The 27168-nt window shown below is 40.0% G+C and overlaps 2 protein-coding genes across 5 annotated transcripts; both read left to right on the top strand.

The window, feature by feature from the left end:
* Positions 1 to 2835: 2835 nt before the first annotated feature.
* Positions 2836 to 11449, top strand: LOC144653659 (neuropilin and tolloid-like protein 1). Its single transcript, XM_078513712.1, has 3 exons — positions 2836 to 3211; positions 7043 to 7444; positions 10085 to 11449. Exons 1-3 carry the CDS (start codon positions 3169 to 3171, stop codon positions 10438 to 10440), a joined length of 801 nt encoding a protein of 266 aa, XP_078369838.1. The 5' UTR covers positions 2836 to 3168; the 3' UTR covers positions 10441 to 11449.
* A 1328-nt stretch (positions 11450 to 12777) lies between these two features.
* Positions 12778 to 26805, top strand: LOC144654274 (uncharacterized). Of its 4 annotated transcripts, none has more exons than XM_078514362.1 (6): positions 12778 to 12910; positions 14729 to 14802; positions 15563 to 15636; positions 18504 to 19400; positions 19921 to 24452; positions 26457 to 26805. In XM_078514362.1, exons 4-6 carry the CDS (start codon positions 18572 to 18574, stop codon positions 26469 to 26471), a joined length of 5376 nt encoding a protein of 1791 aa, XP_078370488.1. In that variant the 5' UTR covers positions 12778 to 12910; positions 14729 to 14802; positions 15563 to 15636; positions 18504 to 18571; the 3' UTR covers positions 26472 to 26805. The 4 variants fall into 4 exon arrangements, with proteins under 4 accessions (XP_078370488.1, XP_078370486.1, XP_078370485.1 ...); XM_078514360.1 differs by having other exon boundaries at positions 19921 to 24626; XM_078514359.1 differs by lacking the exon at positions 26457 to 26805 and having other exon boundaries at positions 19921 to 24633.
* The last annotated feature ends 363 nt before the right edge of the window (positions 26806 to 27168 follow it).

The raw sequence follows: 27168 nt of genomic DNA, 5'->3' as shown, positions 1-27168 counted from the left end.
GTTAAATATAGGTAATAATTTGTAATATTCATATTTACTTAGTCAGTTTTGTCTTTATCAGTCTAAAATCAGATCATTTGTAACTTGCTGCAAATGACAAAGAGTGGTGAACAGGCATATTACCAACCCGACGAAGTTGACAGACACTCCATCCTTCGTTAACAGACTTGGCATTCAAATAATACATGCGACCACACAACTTGAAATCAACCAAGTGGAGTTTGTACACTGATTAGCTTCCAGCTAGTGTTCTGTCACAAATAGTGATCTCAATATTTTGAAAAATTGTCTGCTTAAAGAGGAGGGTCAACAGAACGGTTTTCGTTATGTTGGGAATCAGGATTAAGGATAGAAAAATAAAGTTAGTTTGGTTATTTTCCGCCCTGTTTCATATAACCTTTATTTATAAACGAGATAAGAAATCACCATGTCGCAATTCTATTAGCAGAAAGTCAGGCCAACCGTTAAATCGTTTAGCCTGCAATTTAAGCGTTTTTTTGCCAGTCATGCACGCGCAACCGATACGCGCTCTTTAGCAACAGAAAACATGAAAAACCCTGATGATTTCGCGTGCTAAAAGAGCCAAATACCCACCCAAGCATTCTTACTCCAGTGACCTCTACAGGCAGGGCGGCACGTTATTATCGACAAATTAAAGGTAATTCAGTATTTGGGCTTAAGAGAAAAGCTGCTTATTAAGGCTTATAATATCAAGTTCTAAGACTTAGAGCAAATAAACAAATAACTGTAGCAGGCTAATGCGTTGACAAATTCCAAACTCACCTAGCTTACTCCAAAAGAATGAAAAGGTATGAAAAAAAAAACTAGTGTGCAGTCAAAATCCGCCGGGTTAACGGGGTTGATGAGATGATGTAAATCCAGTTATGTCTGATGTTGGCACTTCAACGCATGCTTCCAAAGTCATTCCAGCGAACTCTACGTTCGAAGTCTAAAGAAAAAGCAAACCTGTTTTAATTGCTTAATTCAAAAAACCAACACTGGTTAACAAAAATAAGACTTTGTCTGGGTTTATAAGTTATTAATTGCCCAGGGCTTAAGCTCGCCTAAGCCAAATAAGTTAAATGCGAACAATCCCTTGTATTTTGCTTGCGTGCTAATGACAACCTTTAATCCCCAATCCCGAGTTCTATGTTTCCCATCATCACCTTTCCCGCCATGTGACGTCACGTTACCTAGCAACCGCGTAAGGACAAAAGCCACTGTAAAAACACATTGCGACTTCATTGAAGAGTAGAATACATTCTTTTATACAAGAAAGTCTAATTTTCGGCCGAGGCTTAACTTTCTTAACTCTTTTCGATGATTTGAGCCTTAAGTGTCCTTAAAAAGTGGCATTGCAGTAAATTATTTCAGTCCCGACCTAAATGTACATGTTCACGTCACTAATGAGTGATGACTAATGTTGATTTCAGGTCAGGATTTGAATAAAGATGTATTAATTTTGTACATATATTTGTCGCTTACAACAAATAAGGAAAACAAAATTTGTTCTTTACCAATTTCAGCCTTGGGCACGTTCTAAGGATGTTCTTACATTTTGGCCTTTTTCAGCCTCGACGTTCTTTTTCCTTAAAAAAAGGTTCTTATAAAAAAAGATTGACTGGAGGTTATAGTTTAATATCGACACCACATTTCTATCACCCAAACCTTTTTTGGGAGCGAATTTTCTGTAAATTAGCAGGATAAAGGGAATTCATGAAGATGTATTTAAAGTTTATATCTAAAGAGACCTATAATAACAGAGCATAAATCAGTGAACTTTCTGGGCTGAAAGCCAGTCGGGATACACATCCGGTCTTTTTCGCCCGTCTTCCCGGGCGTTCAATTCTGGGAACATCTAATGCCAATAAATGACACTCATTCTGTTGCGGCTGCCTTAATATGTTTTTGATTATCACTCGGGCTTGCCAAAGCGTGTTGAAATATGACTGCTGTACAGTTGCGGTTTAACTGGGCGGATTTTTTAAAAAAAAAACGCGCGTTGCAGGGGTGTATTTTATTGGCAAAATCCTCATTATTCCTTTTCTTTTATCGTTGAGAGTTTGCGTAGTTGTCAACAATGTATTGCATTTTAAGACGCATTAAGGGGTGGATCATAATTTTCGAGCGGAGTGGGGGAAGGTTGTGGGAAAAGTTTCAAAGTAAGATTATGTTTTCCGACATCAGGTCGTGCAAGTATGTTTTTTTTTTTTTCAATTTTTTCCCTTGGCTCGCTGTGCTTTATGTTTTCCTTGTTTCTCTAGGCAGAAAATTTTTTCCAACCCTCCCGACTCCTCCCTTTAGCTTTAAAATACAGTAATAGTCCATCCCTAAAAAGCTGTTTACTTACTGAAAACTCATAGATCAACTACATTCTTAAAATCGCTTTGTGTACTGCACTACGAGAAATTTCTTCCAAAGTCTTCGATGAAAGATCAATTAGGCATCTACAACTGTGGCGCCCCAGAATGAAAATATTGCATTTACACAATCCCCGAGAAAGACTAAACAATCTTTAACACTGGATTAAGAAAGAAAAAGAAGCTTCGTTAAATCGCCTCGGCATCTTTGAAGTTTGTCTTTTCGTCAGCTTTGAAATCCAATCAAATAATCTCTGAAAGAATTAAATGACTTAATCACAAACTCGCGATGACAAAATTGCAAAATGACTACCGGAGATCCGAGATAACAAAAAAAAAACCTATATTAAAAATACAATAAAGGGCTTGATTTTAATTGAGGTTAAAAAGTGTGTTATTTTCAGCATTGCGAGGAATGTCAATTTGTTGACAGTGACCCTGTCAAATTTTGCCCGATCTTGGTCGGTGATTGAGCGAAGGTGTGGATTTCGACTTATCCTCTGAAATTCAGTAAGCAACAGTGACGCATTATTTAGAGTGATGTTTAAAATTCTGTTTTGTAGCTGTCAGGTTGAAGACAATTAGAATTTTAAATTTCGTCCGTCGCCCGGTGGTGGTCTCTCCAGAAACAATCTGCCTAATTTGTTTGTATAGGTAAAAGAAGTTATTTTTAAGTTGAATCGCGCGTATCGAGTTTCTGTGACCTTCTCTTCGACTTCAAGTCTGTGAAAGCAAAACTTCGTGTGGCCATATGATGTTCATGAGCCTTTAAACTTGCAGTTCTCTACGAATCACCGAATATCCCAAGATGGATGCTCATTTTGTTCTGATTCTTGCGGTGATCAGCTTGGGTAAGTAATAACTTATTCAAATTATCGTTTCGCTTTGAGTGAGATTGTTCTTTAGCTGACAAAGGCTATCATAATCTATGAGCTTCTATGGCACAGATAGCGCGCTAGAAACACGATGAAGAGGTTTCGACGAGGTCACAAAATTTCGGACCAGCTGCGTTTATCAGGCTATCACACACCAGTCGTTAATTAAACTGAAACTACGTTTCTTTGTTTCGAACAAGCTTCCTTTTGACAACTCCATGTTGCTTAGCTATAGTTAATTCTCTTGGAATTCCATGCGCAAACAATGGGTTTAAAAATACAATAACACAATGATCTCGCTTAGAACCGGCTTTACGAAGACTCGGCTGAGAATTCACTGTGAGTTGATACATTTGTCCATAGTTAGTAGAGGACTATGATTTGTCTTAAATACAGTACTTCAAGAACTCTAAATACTAAATTATAAAGGCCAGCATCATTGACATTTGGACACTTTTCAGCATTGTGACTAGCTAGGAAAATTTGTGAACTGCCATTTCTTAGTTTATCCTTTTGGGATAGTCATTAGCGGTCTGTGAGTGTTTCAAACAGATACAAACAGGAAACAATAAGGTTATCCTGTTTTTTTCCCAACATTTTTACGATCAACGGATGAATACGTTATACTACCCGATAAAATGAAGCAAACAGATTAGATGTTATTTTATGTATGGATTTCTCTGGTAAACTGAAAAGAAATTTCTGAGGTTTGTCGAGAATGTGATTTGGGACATTCAGACAGTATTTAGGCAGATCAAAATGTGCTCCGGTGCCATTTAGACTTTGTAAGGAAATCGGCGATAAATGGGAGCAAATAGCGAACAAAAGCTACACACAATGTATAGTATCTTGTTTACTGTTGCTAAAAAAACTTCCATCAATTTTAACTGCTGTCAAAATTTCATCTTATTTTTCTTATTTAATATGCGTCAAAACACAACTGAGCTTCAAAGTAATGTGTATTTGACTGTCAGCGAGACCTCTAACCTTTTTGTTTAACATAAATCCACATTTAAATAAACCCAGTGATTTCTATACTTCAAAACAGAAATGGGATATCTTTTCGTGGACGCCGGTAATGAGACACGCTGAGTATTTTTCTGTCTACCTTAGCTCGCTGTCGTCTTTAAGGCTCCATTCTAATGGCCTACAAATTATTTTCACATGTTTTTTGATTGAGTTTTCAAGCAAGTATCGCATGTTGCAGCTACTCCTACTGTTCTGACGAAATGAATCGTGTAAGTTGAATCCGGGGGGGGGGGGGCACTCGGTATATTTTTGGGTGGGGGTGTGCCGCTGGGAATTTGAAGCCCTTACCCAATACCAGACCATGTTCAGCTGATTTTTGCAACCCTATACTAGACTTGACACTGAAAATCCCTACCCTATCCCAGACTTCATTTTGTTAGAACTGTATCATTAACTGTATCAAAACCATCTGTGAACAACGATGCCGCGATGATTTTATTTACGTTTAGGAACGCCTCTTTCTCTTCCGAGTTTCTGGACTATATTCGTCATACCGTCGATCGGTTTCCCGGCAAATGCTACCCTTTTCTAGACCAAAACTCTTTGATTTCTATACCCTATCCCAGACTAAACTGCTTGAAAACCATACCCTTCACAGCGGCACATACCTATATAGCTCATGTATGGGAGTGCCCCCCCCCCCCCGGGGTTGAATCTAAGATGGAGTTTCCTCCACTCAAATTTGCGGCTGTATGGCGCCATAGCTTTAGGCGGTGTCCATGGGGTTTTTGCGGGAAATCGATAAAGGAAATGTCCTGACCTCAAAGTATGTAGTCGTTAAATGCTACATTTTACCAAGGGAAAATACAACTTAAAGTTTACCTCTTAATGTACTTATTTCCCGTGTGAGAAATATGACTTCAATGTTACATCTGAATGTGTTTATATCCCAATTTCCCCTGTAGGGTTTATTATCAGTGTATTGTTCAGCAAATATGTTGTAAAACAAGGGAAAGGCGAACGAAGAGGATCGTAATCTAAGGGGTTCATTATGAATCGCAAAATTCTCACGACTAACATTATTCAAAATGTGTGGAGTCGGTTAGGGGAATATATAACTCAATCAATTATCAAGCTTGGGTGAATTTGAAGCCTGGTACGAGGTACTAAGGCAAAAGGCAAAAGAATTATTGGCCAATACTTAAACTAGCAGAGCTTGTGTTCCTCAGGGTCAGTACACATTACAGTAGTAGCCCTGAAGAAGATTAGCTCTGCTAGTTGAAATATTGGCCAATAAATGTTCTCTTTGACACAGTACCAGCCTTGCAATCAATCTGGTTTTATTTACACTTAAAGTGACGTCTGGTACGAGCATTTCTTGAGCAAGGGATCCGGTAACAGACAACTGCCAAGTAGTTTTATTCTTCTTTGTGTGGTCTTCTACATCCAAACGTTTTTAAAAAGGTTTTTAATTGTCCATTTCCCTTCATGACTTACTTTCGAACAGGAGAAAATTCGACGTGAGAAATTTCCTAGAGTCTTTTAGCCTCTAACTTCCAGATTTGCATCAAAAATTCTGCTAGCATTATAGGGTCGTCAATTCTCACAACCTGCATGCGTTTATTTGTTGTAAAGCTGTAATGAGAAATTAGCCAATGATCATTGAAGAAGAAGTGTTTCGTGCGAGAAGTAAGGCATGTAAGTTGGCACGTTTTAAGGTGAAAAGAGAAACGTCAAAACTCTGGAACCGCAAAACCGATAATCTGACAATCGTCGCGACTCAGCAAGGTGACAATGTTATCATTTCTTGGGAAATGCTTGACCTAAATATTAAAAAAAAAATAAACCAAAAAAATCAAACATTCCTTAGAATTATTAGCCTGGCGCAATGTAAAAACTTCAGCTAACTCTTGTATCGTCGAATGCATTCACTGCCAACCCAAAACAAAATCCAATCAATGAATTCAAATGGAAATAACTCATGAACAAATGATTATGGTTCCTTGATTTGTGCAAAAATTCTTTTGTGTTCAGACAAGTCCTTGTTCATGTTTGGATATCATTGTCTAAGTATTTGCAAGCAACAGCAATCTTAGTAGTTAAGGGGAAAACGTCTGTTTGAGTGTATTTGTGAGTGTGTGCCTGTGAGTGGGCAGGACTGGGCAAACAGATGCGCTTCACATAGGGCCCTATGGTTTTGAATGTGAAATGGGCCATTTCCACCAGATTTTCCCACAAATCCACCACAACAATGTTTAGTATTTATCCACTGACTGATTTGACAGGCCGGACAAATCTGACTATAAACAACGGAATTCTGTTCTCGAACATATCGGTCTGGCCAGCCAGTTCTAACAAATGGAAAGCGCCCATATTATCCCTATACCAACTATGCCTTCATCAGTCGATACTGTTTTTAAGCTTGGTACTGACCTGTTATTATTATTCTGGGTACTCCTGCTATTCACAGTCGATAGAAGGACTGTTGAAGACTTTTCACATGTTTGGATTTTCTTTTTGTCTGTCATTTGGCTCGTGGAATTCTTGAAGGTGGCTAAATTTTAGCAGTGTCTTGCTTTAAATTAAAGCGTCTCCTTATGCTTTCCCCACTTGATCCCGAAAAGACATAAATTCATTTTAACTGGCTAACTGAAGATCCATTGCAGAAGTTAAATAATATTGCTTCATTTTATAAATAGTACAATAGACGCATCTTTCGTCCAATATTCTATACCCCATGACATTCTTTTACTCCATGTTCTCTATACCAACATCTTAACTTGAGAACTGACTCATTTTCACAACTAAATTGATCATCATCTTTTAATTTGTTTACAGTGAGAAGAACCATTGCAAACTGTTCAAAAAACAACACAACGAACGAAAATGAACAAATTGAGATCAATGCTCAGATGGGTGAACTCGCAAGCCCTGGGTACCCCGATTCCTTTACGGATAATATTCAATGCACGTGGCATATATACGTGACAAGGAGACACTCTATTGAACTGGAATTCGAATTCTTCGACTTTGGAGATTCGCAGCCTTGCTCTACGAGTGAGGACGCAAGTTACGTTGAAGTGCGTGACGGAGCACACCGTGACAGTCAACAGCTTGGATTACTTTGTGGTCACGCGAGACCTGACAAGATTTCTACCACTGGAAGCCAAATGTGGGTGCGATTCAAAGCAAACGGATACAGATCGGTGAAGTTTAAAGCAAAATACAAAGCTGTGAGAGGTAAGTCCTGTTGATATTATGTGACACGTGATGCATAGACAGGGTCCCCTATACCTCTCTGCGACTAGAAATAGAATCACGTGAAAATATTTTGCTTTTCACGCATCACGAATAATTCTAAAATGCTTTCACGTTCACGCAAAAATCATTGCGATCCCTGTTTAGACTGTTACGCTCCGAAGGTGTAAGCCCGGATATTGTGCCTGTCAAGATCACACACGCAAAAAAAATAGCCGACAGAGCTAAAACAAAGATTTACGTTTACTAGAACTACCTAAAAATCAGAAATAAAGTCACGAAAAAGAAAGTGATTCACGATTCACGTCTAATTCAACTCTTCGTTCACGGGTCACGTTTAAGCTAAAAATTGCGTTCACTCGCACGTAAAAAGATCTTAAAATTGGGAATCACGAATCATGGAAAAATAAAAGCCCAAATCACGTTTCACGGCAAATAAATACGTAGCCTCAATCACGCTTCACGTAAAAAGTATAGGGGACCCTGTATATAGATTCCCACTGTATGTAGAAATGCTGTTTTTATTTTTTAGTGAGATTTCCATACCTTAGATATACGAAAGTTTTGGCCGCTACAGCATTAAATCTTTTGATTCTCTTATGCACGTACGCGTGATCAAGTTAGACTCAAATCTTTTATTTCTATAAAATTACAAAAAGTGTTAATATATTTTTAAAGATTCCCCGACTTGAGAGTCATTTCTCCTGTTTCAACCTGAGCTAACCGCCGCCTGGTTAGCTCAGTTGGTAGAGCGCCGGACTGCTGTGCGGGAGGTCGTGGGTTCGAACCCCAGACCGGACCAACACTCAGGGTATTAAAATAACTGAGGAGAATGTGCTGCCTTTGTAATTACATCTGCAAATGGTTAGACATTCTAGTCTTCTCGGAAAAGGACGATAAACCGTAGGTCCCGTCTCCTGTATCCTCAGTCTAATAACAGGGGACGTTAGAGAACCCACACACTATTCGCAAATTGAGTAGGGCACGAAGTTCCCGGTGTTGTGGTCTGTGTAGTAAATTACAGTATGTGTACAGCGCATTTTAACATTACATATGAAAAATGCGCTATATAAATTGATTATCATTATTGATTATCATCATTCCACCTGGTTATCTCCTGTAACTGTCTTAATTTGGTATGATGGTCAAGCGTTCCATAAGGGAACACCTTTGGAAATGTGCCACTTCCACACTTAAGAAGTAAAGAATGACAAGGGTAGAATGACTGGTCATTATTTATCGCCTAGGGGGGGGGGGGGAGCGGAGGGGGGTTTGGGTGATCCCCCCTTTTAACGTTATTCCATGAAGTGATCCCCCCCTCATTACTATTGATAACTTTCGTGATCCCCCCCCCCTCGATGTCTTTGCATCCATTGCATATTCAGTTACCAGTTGTGGAGCCCTGACAAAAAAATCTTCTGCCAAACCAACACTTCATTAAATTGAAGATATTTTGTAACAGCATAGCCAACAGATTAACGACTCTGTGTTTCGTCGCAAGTAATCTGGGTTCAGGAACTAGCTGCTTGAACACTGAACAGCAAATGCGATGGCCGCTTAACATGCTAAACATAGATCTAGAGGAGCTGTCAAACAGAGCGAATAGTTTTCCTAAAGAGTGAGACATACGGAGTGTACCAAAACATTAACTCCGCAATACGTTCATTTCAGACATAATAAAGAGTTGCATTCGAAGGCGATAAGTTCGCCTATTTAGTACCCGAACCTAAGAACCCTGTACCCAGAACCTCAGTCCGGACCAATCTCTATGAGAGGCGACAAATGCTTCATGTTTAAAGCACGTTTGTTGTTTGTAATCCGTCCTAATCTTCGTCATTCGAAACCAACCTCGGTTATTCTCGCATTTTTATTACTCCTTTGTTGTTTTTCTATGTTAGAAAACTATTACTGATTTTGAGGTTTCCTTCCGTTTGGAAGTAATAAAAAAAAAATTACGTAGACTGCCGTGACATTGCTCCTTTAAACAAACATGCTATTTCACAATGTTTCAGTTATCAGGGGTTATGGCTCACAATTTAGAATTCACCTGTCAGGTTCAAAGATAAATATTAGCTAAGCACGTTTTTAAAGGAAAAATATAAAAGTGTTAACACAAAACGTTCTAGATATAAATTGAAATGTACACATTCCACAGTGTATTTTGTATGCTCTCAAACTTGCATTATCCAAACAGATTTGAGTTGTCCTGCATCTGATTCCTCCCATAATTTTCAATGATCCCCCCTTTTAGGCTCTCAGTTACGACTGATCCCCCCTTCTGTTCATCTATAATTCAAGTGATCCACCCCAAAATCCTCCGCTCCCCCCAGGTGATAAATAATGACGGTCCCTTATAATCCCTTGTTCTACACTTGAGAAGTGTAGAACTAGAATTAACTGTAGAAACCCGGGATTTCATGGCCAATACTGGACATGTCGTGGATGTTTAATTACCTTATTATACGAAATTAACGCGTCATGAAATTAACGCGAATTTCACATTTTCGCGTTAATTTAAGTCGCGTTAATTTCAAATACCTTAATTAACACAAGCGTTAATTTCCTATAATAAGGTATTTGTTAACTTTCTATTGATTTATTTACAATTCCTTTCCTTCGCAGATTCTCCGCCCATAGTACTAGTCATCGCTGGCGTGTCTACCATTGTCGGTTTAATGATGATCTTGTTGTTATTGACGCTTTACCTGAAGAGAAAGAGAAGAAATTCGGATGAAGAAAACATTACTCTAGCTGAATGTCAAAACCAAGAAAATGAACAGAACCGCCCTTGCGGTATATCTGCTACATCCGGGGATCACATAGATCTCAAGTTTTCTCCAGTAGTGGAAAGAACAGACATGCGCAAGCAATCATTATCGGAGCAAGAGCTAAGGACTTCATGTAACGGAAATGAAAGAAAACAATCGCAATCGCACGGCACTTTTGCGCGGGAAAATCTAACGCCTGTTGCAGAGTAAAGAATGGATCTCAGAAATTGCGAAAAAGCATGAATGACAGACATTCGATTCGCTCCTACTTCAATATGAGCAATAAACTTGCGAAAAACGTAGATCTGGGCCCCTGTCTGCAGGCAGCACCCTAAAAAAAAACAGTCAGAGCTACTAATGATTGACCTGACCTAACATTAACACGCTCCTACAAAGCTTTATACTTATAGGATTACAAGTAAAAAACAAGATCACACAACAGTCAGTTGAAGACTGAACAAAATCTGAACTATTTCGATTAAAATCTCGACTCGAAATCAGCGGTTTTCCCAAGTGGTGTTGCTAAGCAACGCGATTGACAGTGTGACATTAATAAAGTACCAGTTCCCACACAAAATCGGGAATTTATCGAGTGCGTCAATTTGCTGTGTGAAACAGGGACTTGCTTTTTGGAATGTACAGTCAAATAGGAAAAATAATAGAATAAGAATATTTACTGATAAAAATTGTATGATACCTGCTTTTATTTGGTATAAACACACAATGAAAGGGGAATTATCTCAAGAATAAACTGTGCTTATCAGAGCTGAATCGGCTATCTTCTGTAATTCGTTGATTATTTACTTATAGTTGTAGCCTGCGTAGCAGGCGTCTGAGTATTTTTTAGCGCGTTTAAAAGAGTGGCTGCGCGATCGCGAGAAGGCCGCGCGATTTTTTCCTCGATTGGCATGGCCCCTCGCGCCTTTCGCGTTTCTCCCATCGCTAGAAACAAACGGCACCTGCTACATATGCTATTTTAGTTGATAAACGTAAATTAACCGCCGTAGCGAATTTGAAGAATATGACGTTTCGAGTAATATAGCCCTTAGTCGGAACAAAAGGCCGTAACCTCGAAACGTCAGTTTTTACCTTTATCAATTCTAGTTGATAATCAACAAGTGTTTCACTTGCTCGCAGACGCAGTACAAGAGGTTTTAGAATATAATAATTGTAACGTGTAATTGGTTCCTTTGTTGAATAAAATTTTGATGGTTGCTTAGATAGCTTATTATGCAGTGCAGCGGGGGATAGAAAATCAGCACTCTCTTTGAAGACTTAACGGTGCCGAGAAACGGTGAAAATCTGTTTCAATCAAACCGTTGCTAAGGAAAACGTCATCCATAACTTTGTTTATTAACACAAGATGAATGCAAATAACTTTTTCAATATAAAATACGGCTCTGAGGCTGCTAAATTGGGACAAGAGTAGGATTTATAGAGTCCAGTGAGGGGGACAAAGGGTTTATGCGTGACACGTGAAAAGGGCAAAAATTAGTCCGTGACGCGTGAAAATAGGGCAAAAATTAGACCGTGACGCGTGAAAAATAGTTAGAAAAGTAACGTGATCCGTGAATTCTGCTGTTTTAAGTATACGTGACACGTGAATTTGGTTAAAACTTGTGCGTGAAACGGGATCACGAACCCCCCTTTGGTACCCTCTCCAGTGTCTTCTTATCCCCGTCTGCCGCGCAACTCGTGATCGCTACAAGGCGTGTTGGGGACGAGATATAGGGGCTGAACCCAGGCGCGCGAAGAGAGAGTCCAGGATAACTTGCATACGCATGCGCTAGTTTTTCCCATTTGGGGGAAAACCATATTTGGCAGCATTTTAAAAACGCGCGCGCACAGATAACGAATTCAACTACGCGAACGTGTACTAAAGCTGGATCACCGGAATAACTTTGAAAAGCCTAGCTTTCCAGTCAGTGTCTACTAAAAGCTAACGGCCAAAACACAAATCGCTATCCGTCAACTTTTCCTAGTTTTGTAGCCGTTTATAAAATTGGTTTTGGATGCAATTGAGCACATTTTTTTCTTGCATTTATTCGCGCAGTTGGTCGCGTAGTTGAATTCGTCATTTGAGCGAGCATTTTTAACCAAGCGCGCGCGTCCCAAGCAAGTGATGCACACTCCTCGCTTCTGATTGGTTTGTTCTGAGAATGCGCATGCAAGTTATTCTGGACTCTCTCTTTGCGCGCCTGGTTTCAACCCCTATAAAGGGCGCGCGGAACAGAGAGTTCAGCGACTGGACTTAGAGTGGCCAAGTCTTGAAGTACAATCAATCTTTTGTCGCACTTTCACTTTCACTTTTTTTCGGTCAAATTTACTCGCTCTGTCATTTATTTTGAATACTCATTGATATGAAAATATTCTGGTTTCACGCCACGTAGCTGCACGTAACTACCTTGTTTATTCAGTGTAATGTTGCAAGGGACTTCCCCACTTTCGATTTGAACAAAAGGCCCACAGTCACGAGAATGACTTTTTGACCTTTATATTCCGGATTTTTTAGACTTTGATCATGCAATTGGATTGAATTCCCAGAAAGCGACTGGCAGCAAGGTTGTTTACTCGACATTTCACAGAATTCCCTTTACCGTTCAGTATATTGTTTACTAAGCCTGTCCAAAATCGTGCACAGAGTTCTTGTTTCTTCACAGGAATATCACTCATGCGGAAGGTAAGTAAAAATATTCAGTGTAACTTACTGTATTTGTTGCAAGGTATTCCAAGCGGAAACACAGACTGTAGCTTAGTGTTATATCAATCGGAATGCATGTTTTCTCCAGAAGCACCCAACGAGGAAATTAAGCAAAAGTCTTGGAATGTCGTTGCTCTGTTTCATCATATCTTTTAGGGCTTTTTGAAAGGACATCTGTGTAAACTATTAAACACGGTTTATTCTGTTCGGATTTTTAGCTGAACATCAAAGTGACATAAACTTAAAGGGAACGGAATCCTATTACTCAAATTTGCGAGCTGTTCTCGCCTTTCCGCGAAAACCGTAGCTGCATGGCGTTTTCCCGTACCGGCCAAAAACACGTTCAGTGTACCTCTCCGAAAACAATTAACAGGCATTATATCCATTACTTTATTTCCCATAGCACAAAGTTTAAAGAAATTAATAAATCTGAGGGGATTACAGGCCTTCGAAATGAAAGGTTTAAAATGATGAGACATTTAAATGGAAAGTTCGATTAGCTATCAAATTTAACCGAATATATACAGTTCGCTAATTAAATTTGATGGTGAAAGGTTTGGTAAAAGCATCTAGTAGAGGGGACTCACTCTGACCTTGCCGAGTACACAACTTCATTCAAAATGACGGACAATACAAACGATCGTTTTATTTTTGGAGACGATTTTGAAGACATTTTAGTCATTTTAAAAAGTGATGAACGCCTGGAGGAACAATTTTCGGTCGCAGTTAGTAACGTTAGAAACAAAGTATCACAGTTTGTGATTTTGCATGAGTCGTCTTTTCGCACCGCTGACTTCAATTCACTATTCACTACACATACTGTAGGCTACTGACAAACGGAATCCAACAAACGCTTAAAATTAAGCTTATATATTGTCGATCCGTCGATAAAAATATTCTCTAGGGTTCCGGTAAATCAAGAAATACTTATATAAAAGCTTTGACAAAGTCTAAGCGATCTGGAATATAGTGAAGATTGTGCTTCATAATACTCGAAAAAGAAAGCATACAATTTGGCTACCGGCCGCAGTTTATGTTTTAACTCTTTGGTTATTCTACATTTTTTTCTGTAACTATGATAATTAACAATTATTCGCCGAAGGCGAAGTGATTATTCAACAATAATCACTGAGCCTGAGGCAAATAATTGTTTTAGTATAATTTTTAGAGGTGATCATCAAGAACTTAAAAAAATAACGATAGCAAACAAGAAAACAGCAAACACAAGTGTTCGCTTGCATACGGTGTAAACCAGTTTAAATCATCATGTTTGCCATCGTTATTTTTTTAAGTTCTTGATGATCACCTCTAACAATTATACTAAAACATTTATTCGCCTTAGGCTCAGTGATTATTGTTGAATAATCCCCTCGACTTCGTCTCGGGGATTATTCAACAATAATCACTTCGCCTTCGGCGAATAATTGTTAAATAGAACCAGCTCTTGAAATCCAATCGAATCCAGTCGAACATTGATCGTAAACGAAGCGAAAACAATCTTCCTTTGACGCTGCATTACGATATATTATCCTCTGAAACAATGTTGAGTTTTGTATTATCTCAGCTATCTGAGGAGGAAACGCGAAGGCTTCAGACGTATTCGTTATATGTAAATTAATAGCATGATGGTAGTTGATGCCATCTCGAACATTTTGCATGGTCGCGCTTTGATCTTGTTGCTGAAAGGAGTAAAATAAGTAAACCTTATTTACTGATCATCAGTGAATAATCTAGCTTATATTTTTATTTAAAATCATCAACAATCATTTCCATTTCTTATTTATATTTTTTTGGTAGGTATAGAGGGAGGGGTAGCAAGACACCTAATCCACCCCTCTGGATCTGTCACTGCAATTTTAGAAATTTGGACTGTAAGTAAATTTTAGCTATGAATTATGTAAATATTATCGACTTACAGTAGGTGCTAGTCATACTGAAACAACTCTAGATTGATACTCAGTTCATAGACAAGATATCAGGGAAATCATGACTTGTTATATGATAGTGAAGATGTGATTGTCATTTTAATTATTTTTAAGATATGTTTCAGTGTATGAAACAATTCATTTAAATCTTACTTGAGATGAAGTTCCCTGTTTAAACTGTTCTGGAACTAGTTGTAGGCAACTTAACCCATGAAAAACATTATCTTTGAACATCTAAAGGAAGATATAACCTTCATTTTTCTGAGAGAAATCTAGCCGCGGCTTGAGAAGTTTAGCTTCAATTTTTGCGTTGTAATCCATTTTCATCCTACTACTAGCCGTCTGCAGCCAAAGACGCTTGTCAGCAGTTTCAGCGCTCTAAGCTAGCAATTGTTAATAAAAATAGACCATTATTTTTAGGTTTCCTTCAACAGAAAAATATATTTTTTGCTGTTCAAAACTCTATTGAAATCCGTGACAAAGCCCTTTGTTTAAACCCCATCCAGACCTTTTTTCAAGGCATATGACCACAACAACAGTTATCAAAAAATAATAAAAAGAGAGTTTGACCATATTGCAATACGTCTATTAGGCAGGAATATAGATGTTAGCAAATGTTTTTATTTGATTTCTTAGTTAAAATTATCAACAACCATTGTTATATTTTTCTTTTTTAATGTGCTGCTTATTTATATATTGTTGATAGGTATAGAGGAAGGGGTAGCAAGCCGCCTAATCCACCCCTCTGGATCTGTCACTGCAATTTTAGAAATTTTGACTGTAAGTAAATTTAAGTTATGAATTATGTAAATATTATTGACTTACAGTAGATGCTAGTCATATTGAAAAAAAAAAAAACACTTTAGATTGATACTTTCATAGACAAGATATCAGGAAAACCATCACTTATTATAACTAACGGTTAATTTCTTTACGTAACGGTTAACAGACGTTTTAAACATTATTTCCCATTGTTTTAAAAAGTTAAAGGTCAACTTCTGTTGTTTTAAAACGCCTACTTTTATTTCAAATTATTTTGCCGCTGATTACCACGTGAAGAGAGTATATCAAAATCTCTTGGTTTCAGGTCATATGACTCTAAGTCGAATTTTTTGGCTTAGTCGTTACAGTTTACATACGGCTAACGGTTAAAATTTTTCGGTTTTTTCTTTTTTAAAAACAAATTTTTGGCCATATTGAGAGCCTCTTTTTTAAATCGTTCAACGGCCAGTTCAGATGCTTGATATTGGCTATGACTCGAAATACTTAGAGCAACGTCACTCCAGCGACTTTGTTCAGAGTAACCAGGAGGTGTCGAATATGGCGGCCAATATGATTTTGTAAGCAATCTGTGTATTAGGGCCTGTTTACATGATTCCGGAATGACTTTCATTCCGGAACGAAACTCGTTCCGGACAATCTCGAGCCCAGAGTCCGTCTAGTCGGTCAGCGGTACGGGACGGACTCTGGGAAACTGGAATCGATCAGATCAATTTCAGGTCGATTTCAGGTAGAACCTTGGTCTTCCGGTTTTTATTGCGCATGCTCTCAGGTCTAAACGGAAGTAATTTTCCCAGAACGGAAGTAAATCGAGAAAGTTGAACTATTTCTAAAACACAGTATCGACAGAACTGGTGTTTATCGAAGCAACAAACGTAACAAAAACGTTCTGCAGTTAACAAAGGAGAGAGTTAACAAAAGAGCGTCTGGTGTTTTGATTTCCTTTAGTCTCTTTCTTGAGCATACTGCTATATTGGTTTTAAATCAAAGATCTTGTTTGCCTTCCAGGATTCCGCCAGTGAAGACTGCGTGCGTGTGTCAGTTGTTGTTTTGCAGACGACGGCGAAAAAAATTTACATAATGCACAACGCACGGACAAGCTATTGTTCTGTTGATAAAAATTTTTGTTTTGGCGACTTTCGTATATTTCAGAGGCTTCTCGCTGACAGCGCATCTTTTCATGATAGATTGCATGTTTTCGAGCAAATAATATTTTCCTCGTCGAATGGCGGTAATATTAATAAAGACGTTAAAGGCCACACCGGTCAACGCTATTCAAAAGGTGTAATTAGCATTTTGGCGACTCAACTCGTGCACGCAATTCACGCAATTCACGTGCACACAATTGTACAATTCCTTTTTTTTCAGCAAAACAACGACGCGTAATGTTCAAATGCTGCGTTATTAGTTATTATTTTGAATCGAGCACTGTCTGCGATATTCAGTTTTTCAACCGTAACGGAGATTTGAATGAAAACAGTAGTTCTAGCGAGATTTGTAAGTCAACTATAAATTGAGTTTTCAATCGACCTTGTCCTTGGTGACGCCGTCGTTGTTGTTTTAAAACTCCGTTCAGAATTGACGTTTAAAGGAAGTCCTTTTTTATTCATGGTATCTTTTGAGTTCAAAAATGGTAGAATTAGAAAATACTTCATTTATGTAGCGCCATATCACGAGTTCTTAGATGTTTTACAAAGTTAAGGTGATACATCTGAACATTTGACCATGGAAAACAAAAAATGTTTTTCCAGGGTTTCCGGTTTGGTTTACTTCCGGGGAAGATTTTCAGACTTCCGTGTCGATTTCCATTGTTCTGTGAGGACCAGTAGGCAACTGAATTAAAATTCAGTTTCCCAGAGTGAGTTCCGGCGACCCTACCGCTGACCAACCGCTGACGGATCGCGGAGCCGGGGGTCACTCTGGGCTCGAGATTGCGTTCCGGAATGAAGTTCGTTCTGCATTCACATGACAGAGTCGACCGGTTCAATCAAAGGCATTTTCACGTGCGCGGTTTTCGCGCGAGATCAAAACAAGGTGGCGCATGTTTCGCGCGAGATCAAAACAACATGGCGCATGTTTCGCGCAAACATGTTTTTGTGCCCATTAATGGCCGTATCTGCGATTTTAACGAGTAATTTGACCATAGAGCTGCTTCTTTGGGCTAAACAGTAAAGGCTATTACGTTTTTTCGCTTTGAATTCAAACTGTGGAGTCCGTATGCGGTTTCATGAGTTGCGATTTCATCTCGGAACGAAATTCGTTCTGTGTTTACATGATACCAGAATGAAATGTCATTCCAGAACGAAACTTTCATTCCGGAATGAAAACCGGAATGAACTCATTCCGGAATGACTTGACTTTCGTCTCGGTATCATGTAAACAGATACAGAGAAATGTATGGGGATGGAATGAACTCGTTCCGGAATGAAAGTCATTCCGGAATCATGTAAACAGGCCCTTAGACTAGCAAATAGCCACCTTCAGAGTCAGTTCCTTCAACGTATGCATGAAACATGTCAACTTTAACCACGAGGTTGGGAACTTTAACGAGCAGCACATGTTCCTGAATTGAATTGAGTGTCAATGTGCAAATTTATATAAAAAAAAACACACATTCTCTTGACAAAAAGCTCTCATCCTCGCTGTCTCCAGTCTCTGTAAGGCGGACAACTCCCCCTGACGGTGTACTATTACTGTCGGTCAATACCCATCATTGATGAAGGCAGGAATCATTTTTAAATTTCCAACAGGTATAGATTTCCCTTAGAATAAATCAATCGTCACCAAGATCAAATGACAGAAACTAAACTATTTTTGGTGGAGGTTCTTAGGCCGTAAATAATTCTTCGCTGCTGTTCTTTCAACAGGGACAGTAAAATCATCCCGATGATATAAACAAAAGTTTTGCACTGAAATTAGTTCATCGCCATCAATAATGGCTCTACAGCCGTTTACCAACGAACAGTTGAACTATTTCAAGTTTGCTTTTGTCGTGCTAAATGAGTTCCCAAAAGCCTTACGCCAAACCTTAAAACACATGTGGAACAATACCTTTGCACATCTTCCTGGTTACCAGCCCTGGGATGACTCCATTACTGTGCGGAACATGTTTCTCGCTACAGAGGGTGGCAAGACCAAAGTACCCACATACCTCTCCTATGACGAATGGGATTGTACCGCCTTGTTCCAGGCCACCATATACGCGCGGTCCTTCGCTTTACCAGACAGTTCAGGTCATCACCGGACCCTCAGTGACTTGTACGTGAAGCCCTGGGGATTACCTCATGGAACGTTTTATTCTTCTGTGATCAGCCCAGGCGGAAATAATGCTGAAACGTTTGCGCTGGCGATTGATCAACTACGACTTCTAAGGAATGCTTTTTGTCACTCCTCCAGTTCCGAGATTGACAAAAAGACATTTGATCAATACATTCAACATACCAAAGATGCGATCAAAGCTCTTGGAGTCACGACTGACCCTATTGATGCCGTTGGAAGTTTGACTGAGTCTGACTTTCCTACACAAAGAGTTTCTCAATTAGAAGATGGCATCAAAAAGGAGCTTCAGGCAGAAAGCACATTCCTCAAGGAAAATGTGAAGGATGAACTAATTTTTGTCAAGGATGAAATAATTGATGTGAAAGATGAACTAAAAGGTGTGAGATCAGACATTAAGACAACTGCTGCCAACCAAGAAACGATGAATGAGAAAATTGACGATATCAACCAGAAGATTGAGGAACTGAAGACGTCAGAACAATCAGGTAAAATCTGAGAACGATTAATCATTTTAACCATATCGAAATAGATCAGTTTTAAACTGATGATCTTTTGGCCCGTTCTAAACTCGTAAGATATATTGCATGCAGTCCCTACTTACCCTTAGTGAGAAGTGTAAAGGATTAAAGGGGAAAAAAAGCCGCACGAAAATCCTTGTTCCCAGTTTCGCGCGACAATTTTTCCCGCCGTTCGTTTCATTTTACTCGTCTCGCTCGATGACCTATGAGTAAAATACATAATTTGTCGTAGTCTCACAATCAAACTAACTTCTTTTCGAAATGGGCTTTATCCTTAAAAAAATGTCTGGCAAAATCGACTTTAAACAAAATTAATAAAAGAATTGTTTTCTGTTAACCCCAGATTAGCAATGAGTGGCTAAAAATACGAGTTGCTTTAAATGTTTATGTTTATGCGTATGTTAAATAATACCTGCTATGTGTTTGTCAAAAAGAAAAAATGTTTTATTAACCTGAATAACTTTTATTGTTTTGTTTTTTTTGCTAGGATCTAAAACATTTCTACCAAGATCAAATCTCCCCCCAAAGGTCCCTCACTTCACTGGCCGCGAGACCGAATGTGACGAAATTGTTGGTCACATGACTTCCGAATCAACCCGACTCGTCTCAGTTTGGGGATCGCCAGGGTTCGGAAAAACGTCCATTGCAATCGCCGTAGGACATCATCTCGAAGCACTTAATCTGCCCGTCTACTTTCTCTCATTACGTGGGCTTAAGTCAAAAAGCGATTTAACATCAAAATTTCTTAGCCTCTTTCGACAGCCTGGGACATTTGAAACTAATAAAAACTTACCCAATGATGATGAGCTTTGTTTAGTTTTTGACAGACTATTAGATCGTTGTGTAATAATCCTCGACAATGCTGATGACCTGTTTGAATGTGGCGAGCCAAACGTAAAGGAAGAGGTTATCAATTTGATTGGCGATCTTCTCATTCGCAGTGACAAGGTCAACTTTCTTCTAACCACAAGGGAGTCTTTGTCTTTCTTGAAACTTCATTTGCAAGGACACATGGCTGTCAGAATTAGACAATTAGATCATTTGTCATCTCAAGCCTTGGCTCGAGAACTGCTTCCGGAAGCGAGCACTTCTGACTTAACAAAAGTTTCGCAAATCTGCGGGCAGGTGCCTCTAGCCATAAAGGTATTGTGTTCCTCCATTTCTGAAGATTTCGCTCGATGCAGTCAATATCTTGATGAGTTCATGGAGTGTTCAGATAACATTGTCGAAATGTTGGACGACCCAGATTATCCAAGAAATCTGAGATTGAAAACCTTATTTAACTCGTCTTTCCAGAGACTCTCTACAAAAGAACAAGAATCGTTGGTTGCCCTGTGTATTCTTCCGGCGCAGTTTGATTTAAAGATTGCCGCAGCTGTTTTGGGGATAACAAGAACAACCGAAGCAGAGAAAGTATTGCGAAGACTTCAAAGGAAATCTCTTATTGATTGTTGTACAAATTCTGATAAATTCTCTATGCATAAACTAATTCATTCCTTTGCAAAAGAAAAGGGAGAAACTGACATGAGAGGAACAGTTCTCATTTCAAAGTCTCGCTACCATGCATTTTACATTGACCAATTCGAGAAATTAAATGAGAATTTTCTCACTGGGTGTTCCATGTCGGCATTCATTGAGTTCTATGAACACGAAAAAGACATTTATCAAAGTCTAATTGACGGTTGTTTAGATTCCAAGACAGCCGACAGAACTTTCGATGTTTTGACGAAAGGAGAGCTTTTTCTTGCATCTCTTTATTGGAGTGAAGGAGCTAAATTTTTCGAAATTTTTAATTCAGCAATTGTGGAGGCCAAACAGCTTGGGAAAAACCTATTCTACAGGCGACTACTCAATTCGAGAGCGTTTGGTGAGGTGCCCTGGGGCAATAGAGGTAACGCCAAGAAGCTGCTTTCTGAATCTAAAGAACTTCAAGTACCTACTTCTTCCGACTGTGATGGAGAGAAAGGAAAACACTTGTGCTACTTTGGGATCTATCAGCTTGTTGTCGGAAAGACAGAGGATGGAGTTAAAGTACTCCAAAACGCCCTATCTTACTTGAATACCAGTCCAGAGCACACAATTTTAAAGCTGATTATTTTTCAAATTTTTGCTTTTTATTATCAATTCAAAAATGACACAGTGAGTTCATCCGAGTTCTACATGAAAGCGCTGAAGGAATGCACAGATGCGGGAAACACATGTTTACTTGTGATTCCTATGATAACCACATCTGAAACACAGAAATATGGCGTTCAGAGCACATTACCAAAAAACGCCAATCCGTTATTACACCAGCCACTTCAAATTGAAGTCATCTTTATTCTTAGCAAGGCAGTAAAAACTTTCTTTACCACAGACACGAAACATTTTTTCTCCAACTTGTTGCTAAGGATACTATATCACTCTGAGTTAAAACTCCAAACGAACAAGCTTGGGTGGTTTAATTTCTATCGTAATGCCGTTGGTTTGCTAGAGTCATTCAGCGAGGCGGACGCCATGACGATTACCAAAGAAAGAATCAGCTTTCATCAAAAAGCACTGCAGCAAAGCATGCAAGACGGGAAAGAAAACATTGTCGGAAAACCAGAGCAACACGAGGAGGCACTAGCGCAGAACTGTTTCGACCTTGGCGTCATACAACACAACAGAGGCAACTACCCAGAAGCTCTCGAGTTAAAGAAGCGTGCGCTTGATATCAGACGGAAAGTGTTTGGTGAAGAGCATCCAGAGACCGCTGTCAGCTACCATTCAGTAGGGGTTACACAACATTCACTGGGCGACTACATCTCCGCTCTCGAGTCAGTCAAGCGTGCGCTTGACATCCGACGGAAAGTGTTCGGTGAAGAGCATTCAGAGACCGCTGACAGCTACCATTCAGTAGGGATTACACAACATTCACTGGGCGACTACACCTCCGCTCTCGAGTCAGTCAAGCGTGCGCTTGACATCCGACGGAAAGTGTTTGGCGAAGAGCATCCACAGACCGCTAACAGCTACCATACAGTAGGGGCTACACAACATTCACTGGGCGACTACACCTCCGCTCTCGAGTCAGTCAAGCGTGCGCTTGACATCCGACGGAAAGTGTTCGGTGAAGAGCATTCAGAGACCGCTGACAGCTACCATTCAGTAGGGGTTACACAACATTCACTGGGCGACTACACCTCCGCTCTCGAGTCAGTCAAGCGTGCGCTTGACATCCGACGGAAAGTGTTCGGTGAAGAGCATTCAGAGACCGCTGACAGCTACAATTCAGTAGGGGTTACACAACATTCACTGGGCGACTACACCTCCGCTCTCGTGTCCAAGAAGCGTGCGCTAAATATCAGACGGAAATTGTTTGGCGAAGAGCATTCAGAGACCGCTGACAGCTACAATTCAGTAGGGATTACACAACATTCACTGGGCGACTACACCTCCGCTCTCGTGTCCAAGAAGCGTGCGCTTGATATCAGACGGAAATTGTTTGGCGAAGAGCATTCAGAGACCGCTGACAGCTACCATGAAGTAGGGATTACACAACATTCACTGGGCGACTACACCTCCGCTCTCGAGTCAGCCATGCGTGCGCTTGATATCAGACGGAAAGTATTTGGTGAAGATCATTCAGAGACCGCTGACAGCTACCATGAAGTAGGGGTTACACAACATTCACTGGGCGACTACACCTCCGCTCTCGTGTCAGAGAAGCGTGCGCTTGATATCAGACGGAAATTGCTTGGTGAAGAGCATCCAAAGACGGCTGACAGCTACCATTCAGTAGGGGTTACACAACATTCACTGGGCGACTACACCTCCGCTCTCGAGTCAGCCATGCGTGCGCTTGATATCAGACGGAAAGTATTTGGTGAAGATCATTCAGAGACCGCTGACAGCTACCATGAAGTAGGGGTTACACAACATTCACTGAGCGACTACACCTCCGCTCTCGAGTCAAAGAAGCGTGCGCTTGATATCAGACGGAAATTGTCTGGTGAAGAGCATCCAAAGACCGCTGACAGCTACCATTCAGTAGGGGTTACACAACATTCACTGGGCGACTACACCTCCGCTCTCGAGTCAGCCATGCGTGCGCTCGATATCAGACGGAAAGTATTTGGTGAAGATCATTCACAGACCGCTGACAGCTACCATGAAGTAGGGATTACACAACATTCACTGGGCGACTACACCTCCGCTCTCGATTCAGACAAGCGTGCGCTTGACATCAGACGGAAAGTGTTTGGTGAAGAGCATCCAAAGACCGCTGACAGCTACCATTCAGTAGGGGTTACACAACATTCACTGGGCGACTACACCTCCGCTCTCGAGTCAGCCATGCGTGCGCTCGATATCAGACGGAAAGTATTTGGTGAAGATCATTCACAGACCGCTGACAGCTACCATGAAGTAGGGATTACACAACATTCACTGGGCGACTACACCTCCGCTCTCGATTCAGACAAGCGTGCGCTTGACATCAGACGGAAAGTGTTTGGTGAAGAGCATCCAAAGACCGCTGACAGCTACCATTCAGTAGGGGTTACACAACATTCACTGGGCGACTACACCTCCGCTCTCGAGTCAGCCATGCGTGCGCTCGATATCAGACGGAAAGTATTTGGTGAAGATCATTCAGAGACCGCTGACAGCTACCATGAAGTAGGGGTTACACAACATTCACTGGGCGACTACACCTCCGCTCTCGAGTCAAAGAAGCGTGCGCTTGATATCAGACGGAAATTGTCTGGTGAAGAGCTTTCACAGACCGCTGACAGCTACCATTCAGTAGGGATTACACAACAATCACTGGGCGACTACACCTCCGCTCTCGATTCAGACAAGCGTGCGCTTGACATCAGACGGAAAGTGTTTGGTGAAGAGCATTCACAGACCGCTGACAGCTACCATGAAGTAGGGATTACACAACATTCGCTGGGCGACTACACCTCCGCTCTCGAGTCAGCCATGCGTGCGCTTGATATCAGACGGAAAGTATTTGGTGAAGATCATTCAGAGACCGCTGACAGCTACCATGAGGTAGGGGTTACACAACAATCACTGGGCGATTACACGTCCGCTCTTGAGTCAGCCATGCGTGCGCTTGATATCAGAATGAAACTGTTTGGTAAAGAACACTCAGACACTGCTGATAGCTATTGTTTAGTGTTGTTCCTTACCGAGTACAGTTCATAGCTCTCTACTGGTCAACCAGTGAGTATACTGAATTAAACGAAATTATTTCTAAATAATCTATATCCGGGGCACTTAACGTTATAGTCCTTGGTTCGAGAGTTTTTTTTTTTTTCTGGGGTACGTTTATGTGCGGCGAATTCGCGGGTTTATTGCTAGTCGCGAAGGAAATTTGGTGCCTCCCGTGGCCAGGGTAAATGAAAATTTACTTAAATTTATTAGCAATTACAAAGTACGAAAAGTTTAAAGGGAACAATGTTACGCGTAGTTTAGAAGGGTGGGTTACGACTGCTGAACTTGTTTTGTGTTTAATTATATCGTTATGCTGAACCATTAATATGAAAGTTTTATGTGCAGATGTGGTAAAAAAAACATTTGAAAATGAAAAGTCCCACGCCAATGTAATTATCCCGCCAAGTTATTTAAATCCAAAATTTCTTCACATGGTAAGAACTCCCCCATTTGTTTTTAAAGTCAAGTAGCCTGAGTTTCAGGCTTTTCAGGAAGGCCTGATACTCAGGCTATTTGAGCGATTTCACAAACCTCGATTCGTACATGCTAATGAGAATCGTTATAAATGCTAATGAGGAAGAACAAAAGAGATTTCTGATTTGTTTTCATACCAGCATGCGTACTACCTACTGTCTCACATGCCGGCAGCAAACAGAACTTGAACTTTGTTGATTTATTTTTAAGCGGTGGTGAACGGTCCCTCAAAAAAGCGTGTCTCGCATAATTTACAAGCCATATTTCAGCGGTCCCGTCGTCTCAAATATTTCTGGGATGCATTCTCGAAGTTTCCATTTCTTTCTATAAGGCTAAGAAGGTCTCGGGCTTGCCGAAAAGATATCAGTTTTGCCGTCTCGCAAAGTTGCGAATTTGCCATTCGACAACTTTTTTTATTGAACAGTGCGAGTGTGCAATCTGATCCTTTGACAGCCCATTAATCTAGCAGTTTAAATTTGAATATGCTTTCAATATTTAAATGCAATAGATAGTACAAAAATACCAGAAAATTATTAGTAGATCAGCAAGCCACCCGTGCACAACTGTGGTGTGTGCGCTCTCTCTTTTTTGTTTATCCTCATTAGCATTTAACGATTCTCATTAGCATGTAAGAATCGAGGTTTGTGAAATCGCTCTTATTAAGTGGAAGGAGATAGCTTCTTAACGAAACAATTCTTTAAGTAGTTAAAGTTCGCGAGGTCACCTCTAAGCGTGACTTCCTAATTAAACCTATTCAGTACCGGTCTTTTTTTCGGCCTTTAGAAAATAATAGTAAAAATGGGGGCCTATTGAACTCGTTTTTAAGTTTGTAGGGTTAACCTTTGGAGTTAACCTTTGCCTCTGTTTCAAAACGAGTCTACGTGCGAAACCATTCAAATGAAAATGAGTTTAACTTGCATGAAAGTGGACCTGTAGGTGAAACTCATTTTCATTAGAATAGTTTCGCACGTAGACTCGTTTTGAAACAGAGGCAACGGGTAACTCGAAAATGGTCTATTGTTTTTTTTCGACAGTTTATTTCTTTTGTTATGGCAACCTTTCATGTCAAAAATGGTGATAACTTGTCACCAGTGATTCGTTTGAGACCATTGTTTCAGGATGACATTTACTGTATCGCTAGCTATCGCTCTTGAGCCAGCTAAAATTGGACTATAGAAGAATCGTAGTATTTATTCACGAATGTCACTGGATATAGACAAAACCAAAGGAAATGCGCGTACTACTGGCTGTGAATATGAGATAAATGACAATGACTTAGTAGTAAACACGTTTCTCTAAAAGATCACAATTTACTTTGTACACGAACAATTAACTTAAAAATTGCGTTTATTTTTTTTTCTTCAGGTGGAAACTCTCTGACCTAACACGAGAACTGAAGCTTAATGAATGAAACACGTGAAAGGAAAGTTTGCTAGTCATTGATTTTGCACAAAAGTAAACGGATCCTTCCAACAAATCTTCGGAATAATTTGTTTACTGATGATTGATGCATAAGTGTTTACAATTACAAGATCCATGAGCTACTTGTAAATTATTAACCCACAAAAATTTGATGTTACTACGTATTGAAACTAAACTTTCCGTAATGATTCTTAACTTGTCGCGATGTATTTTTAGTAATGTTATTTGAAGTTGTTTGTATCAGGGGAGAGGTGGAAGCAACTTCCCATGCACTCTCTTAAATGAAATCTGAACGATGTTTTCACAACTTGCAAAGAAATCATTGGGGGGGGGGGGGGGGGGGGGGTTACCGCAGTGAGCGTAGTGCATTAGCAATCCTCTCATTCTGAACTTGTCAAAACAATTTCAACAACAAAAATAACAGCATGCCGGCCAGTGCGAGAGTTTGGATCTTTTTTTTATAGCAGCTGAAAAAGTTTTTTCAGTTCTGTCTTTAAAGCGGGAAAATGTCTTCTGAAAGGTTCTTGTTGTCAACATGCGTTGATGTGAAAACAAACCACGACCGAAACGGTAATGAAAACGTGCCGATCAAAATTTCCCAGTGAGGAGTTGGAGCTTTTGTTTTCCTGCCCTATAGTTTCGAGGTTCTTTGTTG

The sequence above is a fragment of the Oculina patagonica genome, chromosome 5 (genome assembly GCF_052425735.1).
Source record: "Oculina patagonica isolate OP01 chromosome 5, crgOcupat, whole genome shotgun sequence".
NCBI classification, from domain to species: domain Eukaryota; kingdom Metazoa; phylum Cnidaria; class Anthozoa; order Scleractinia; family Oculinidae; genus Oculina; species Oculina patagonica.
The sequence above is the reverse complement of the archived record's forward strand: the minus strand, read 5'-3'. Positions and strand labels throughout refer to the sequence as shown.

Excerpts from the sequence above, each read along its gene's own strand:
- LOC144653659 (XM_078513712.1), top strand. The coding sequence starts at position 3,169 with ATGGATGCTCATTTTGTTCTGATTCTTGCGGTGATCAGCTTGG. Across the intron at positions 3,212-7,042 it reads TCTTGCGGTGATCAGCTTGG|TGAGAAGAACCATTGCAAAC; the intron begins GTAAGTAATAAC and ends ATTTGTTTACAG. Across the intron at positions 7,445-10,084 it reads AAAATACAAAGCTGTGAGAG|ATTCTCCGCCCATAGTACTA; the intron begins GTAAGTCCTGTT and ends TTTCCTTCGCAG.
- LOC144654274 (XM_078514360.1), top strand. The coding sequence starts at position 18,572 with ATGGCTCTACAGCCGTTTACCAACGAACAGTTGAACTATTTCAAGTTT. Across the intron at positions 19,401-19,920 it reads GAAGACGTCAGAACAATCAG|GATCTAAAACATTTCTACCA; the intron begins GTAAAATCTGAG and ends TTTTTTTGCTAG.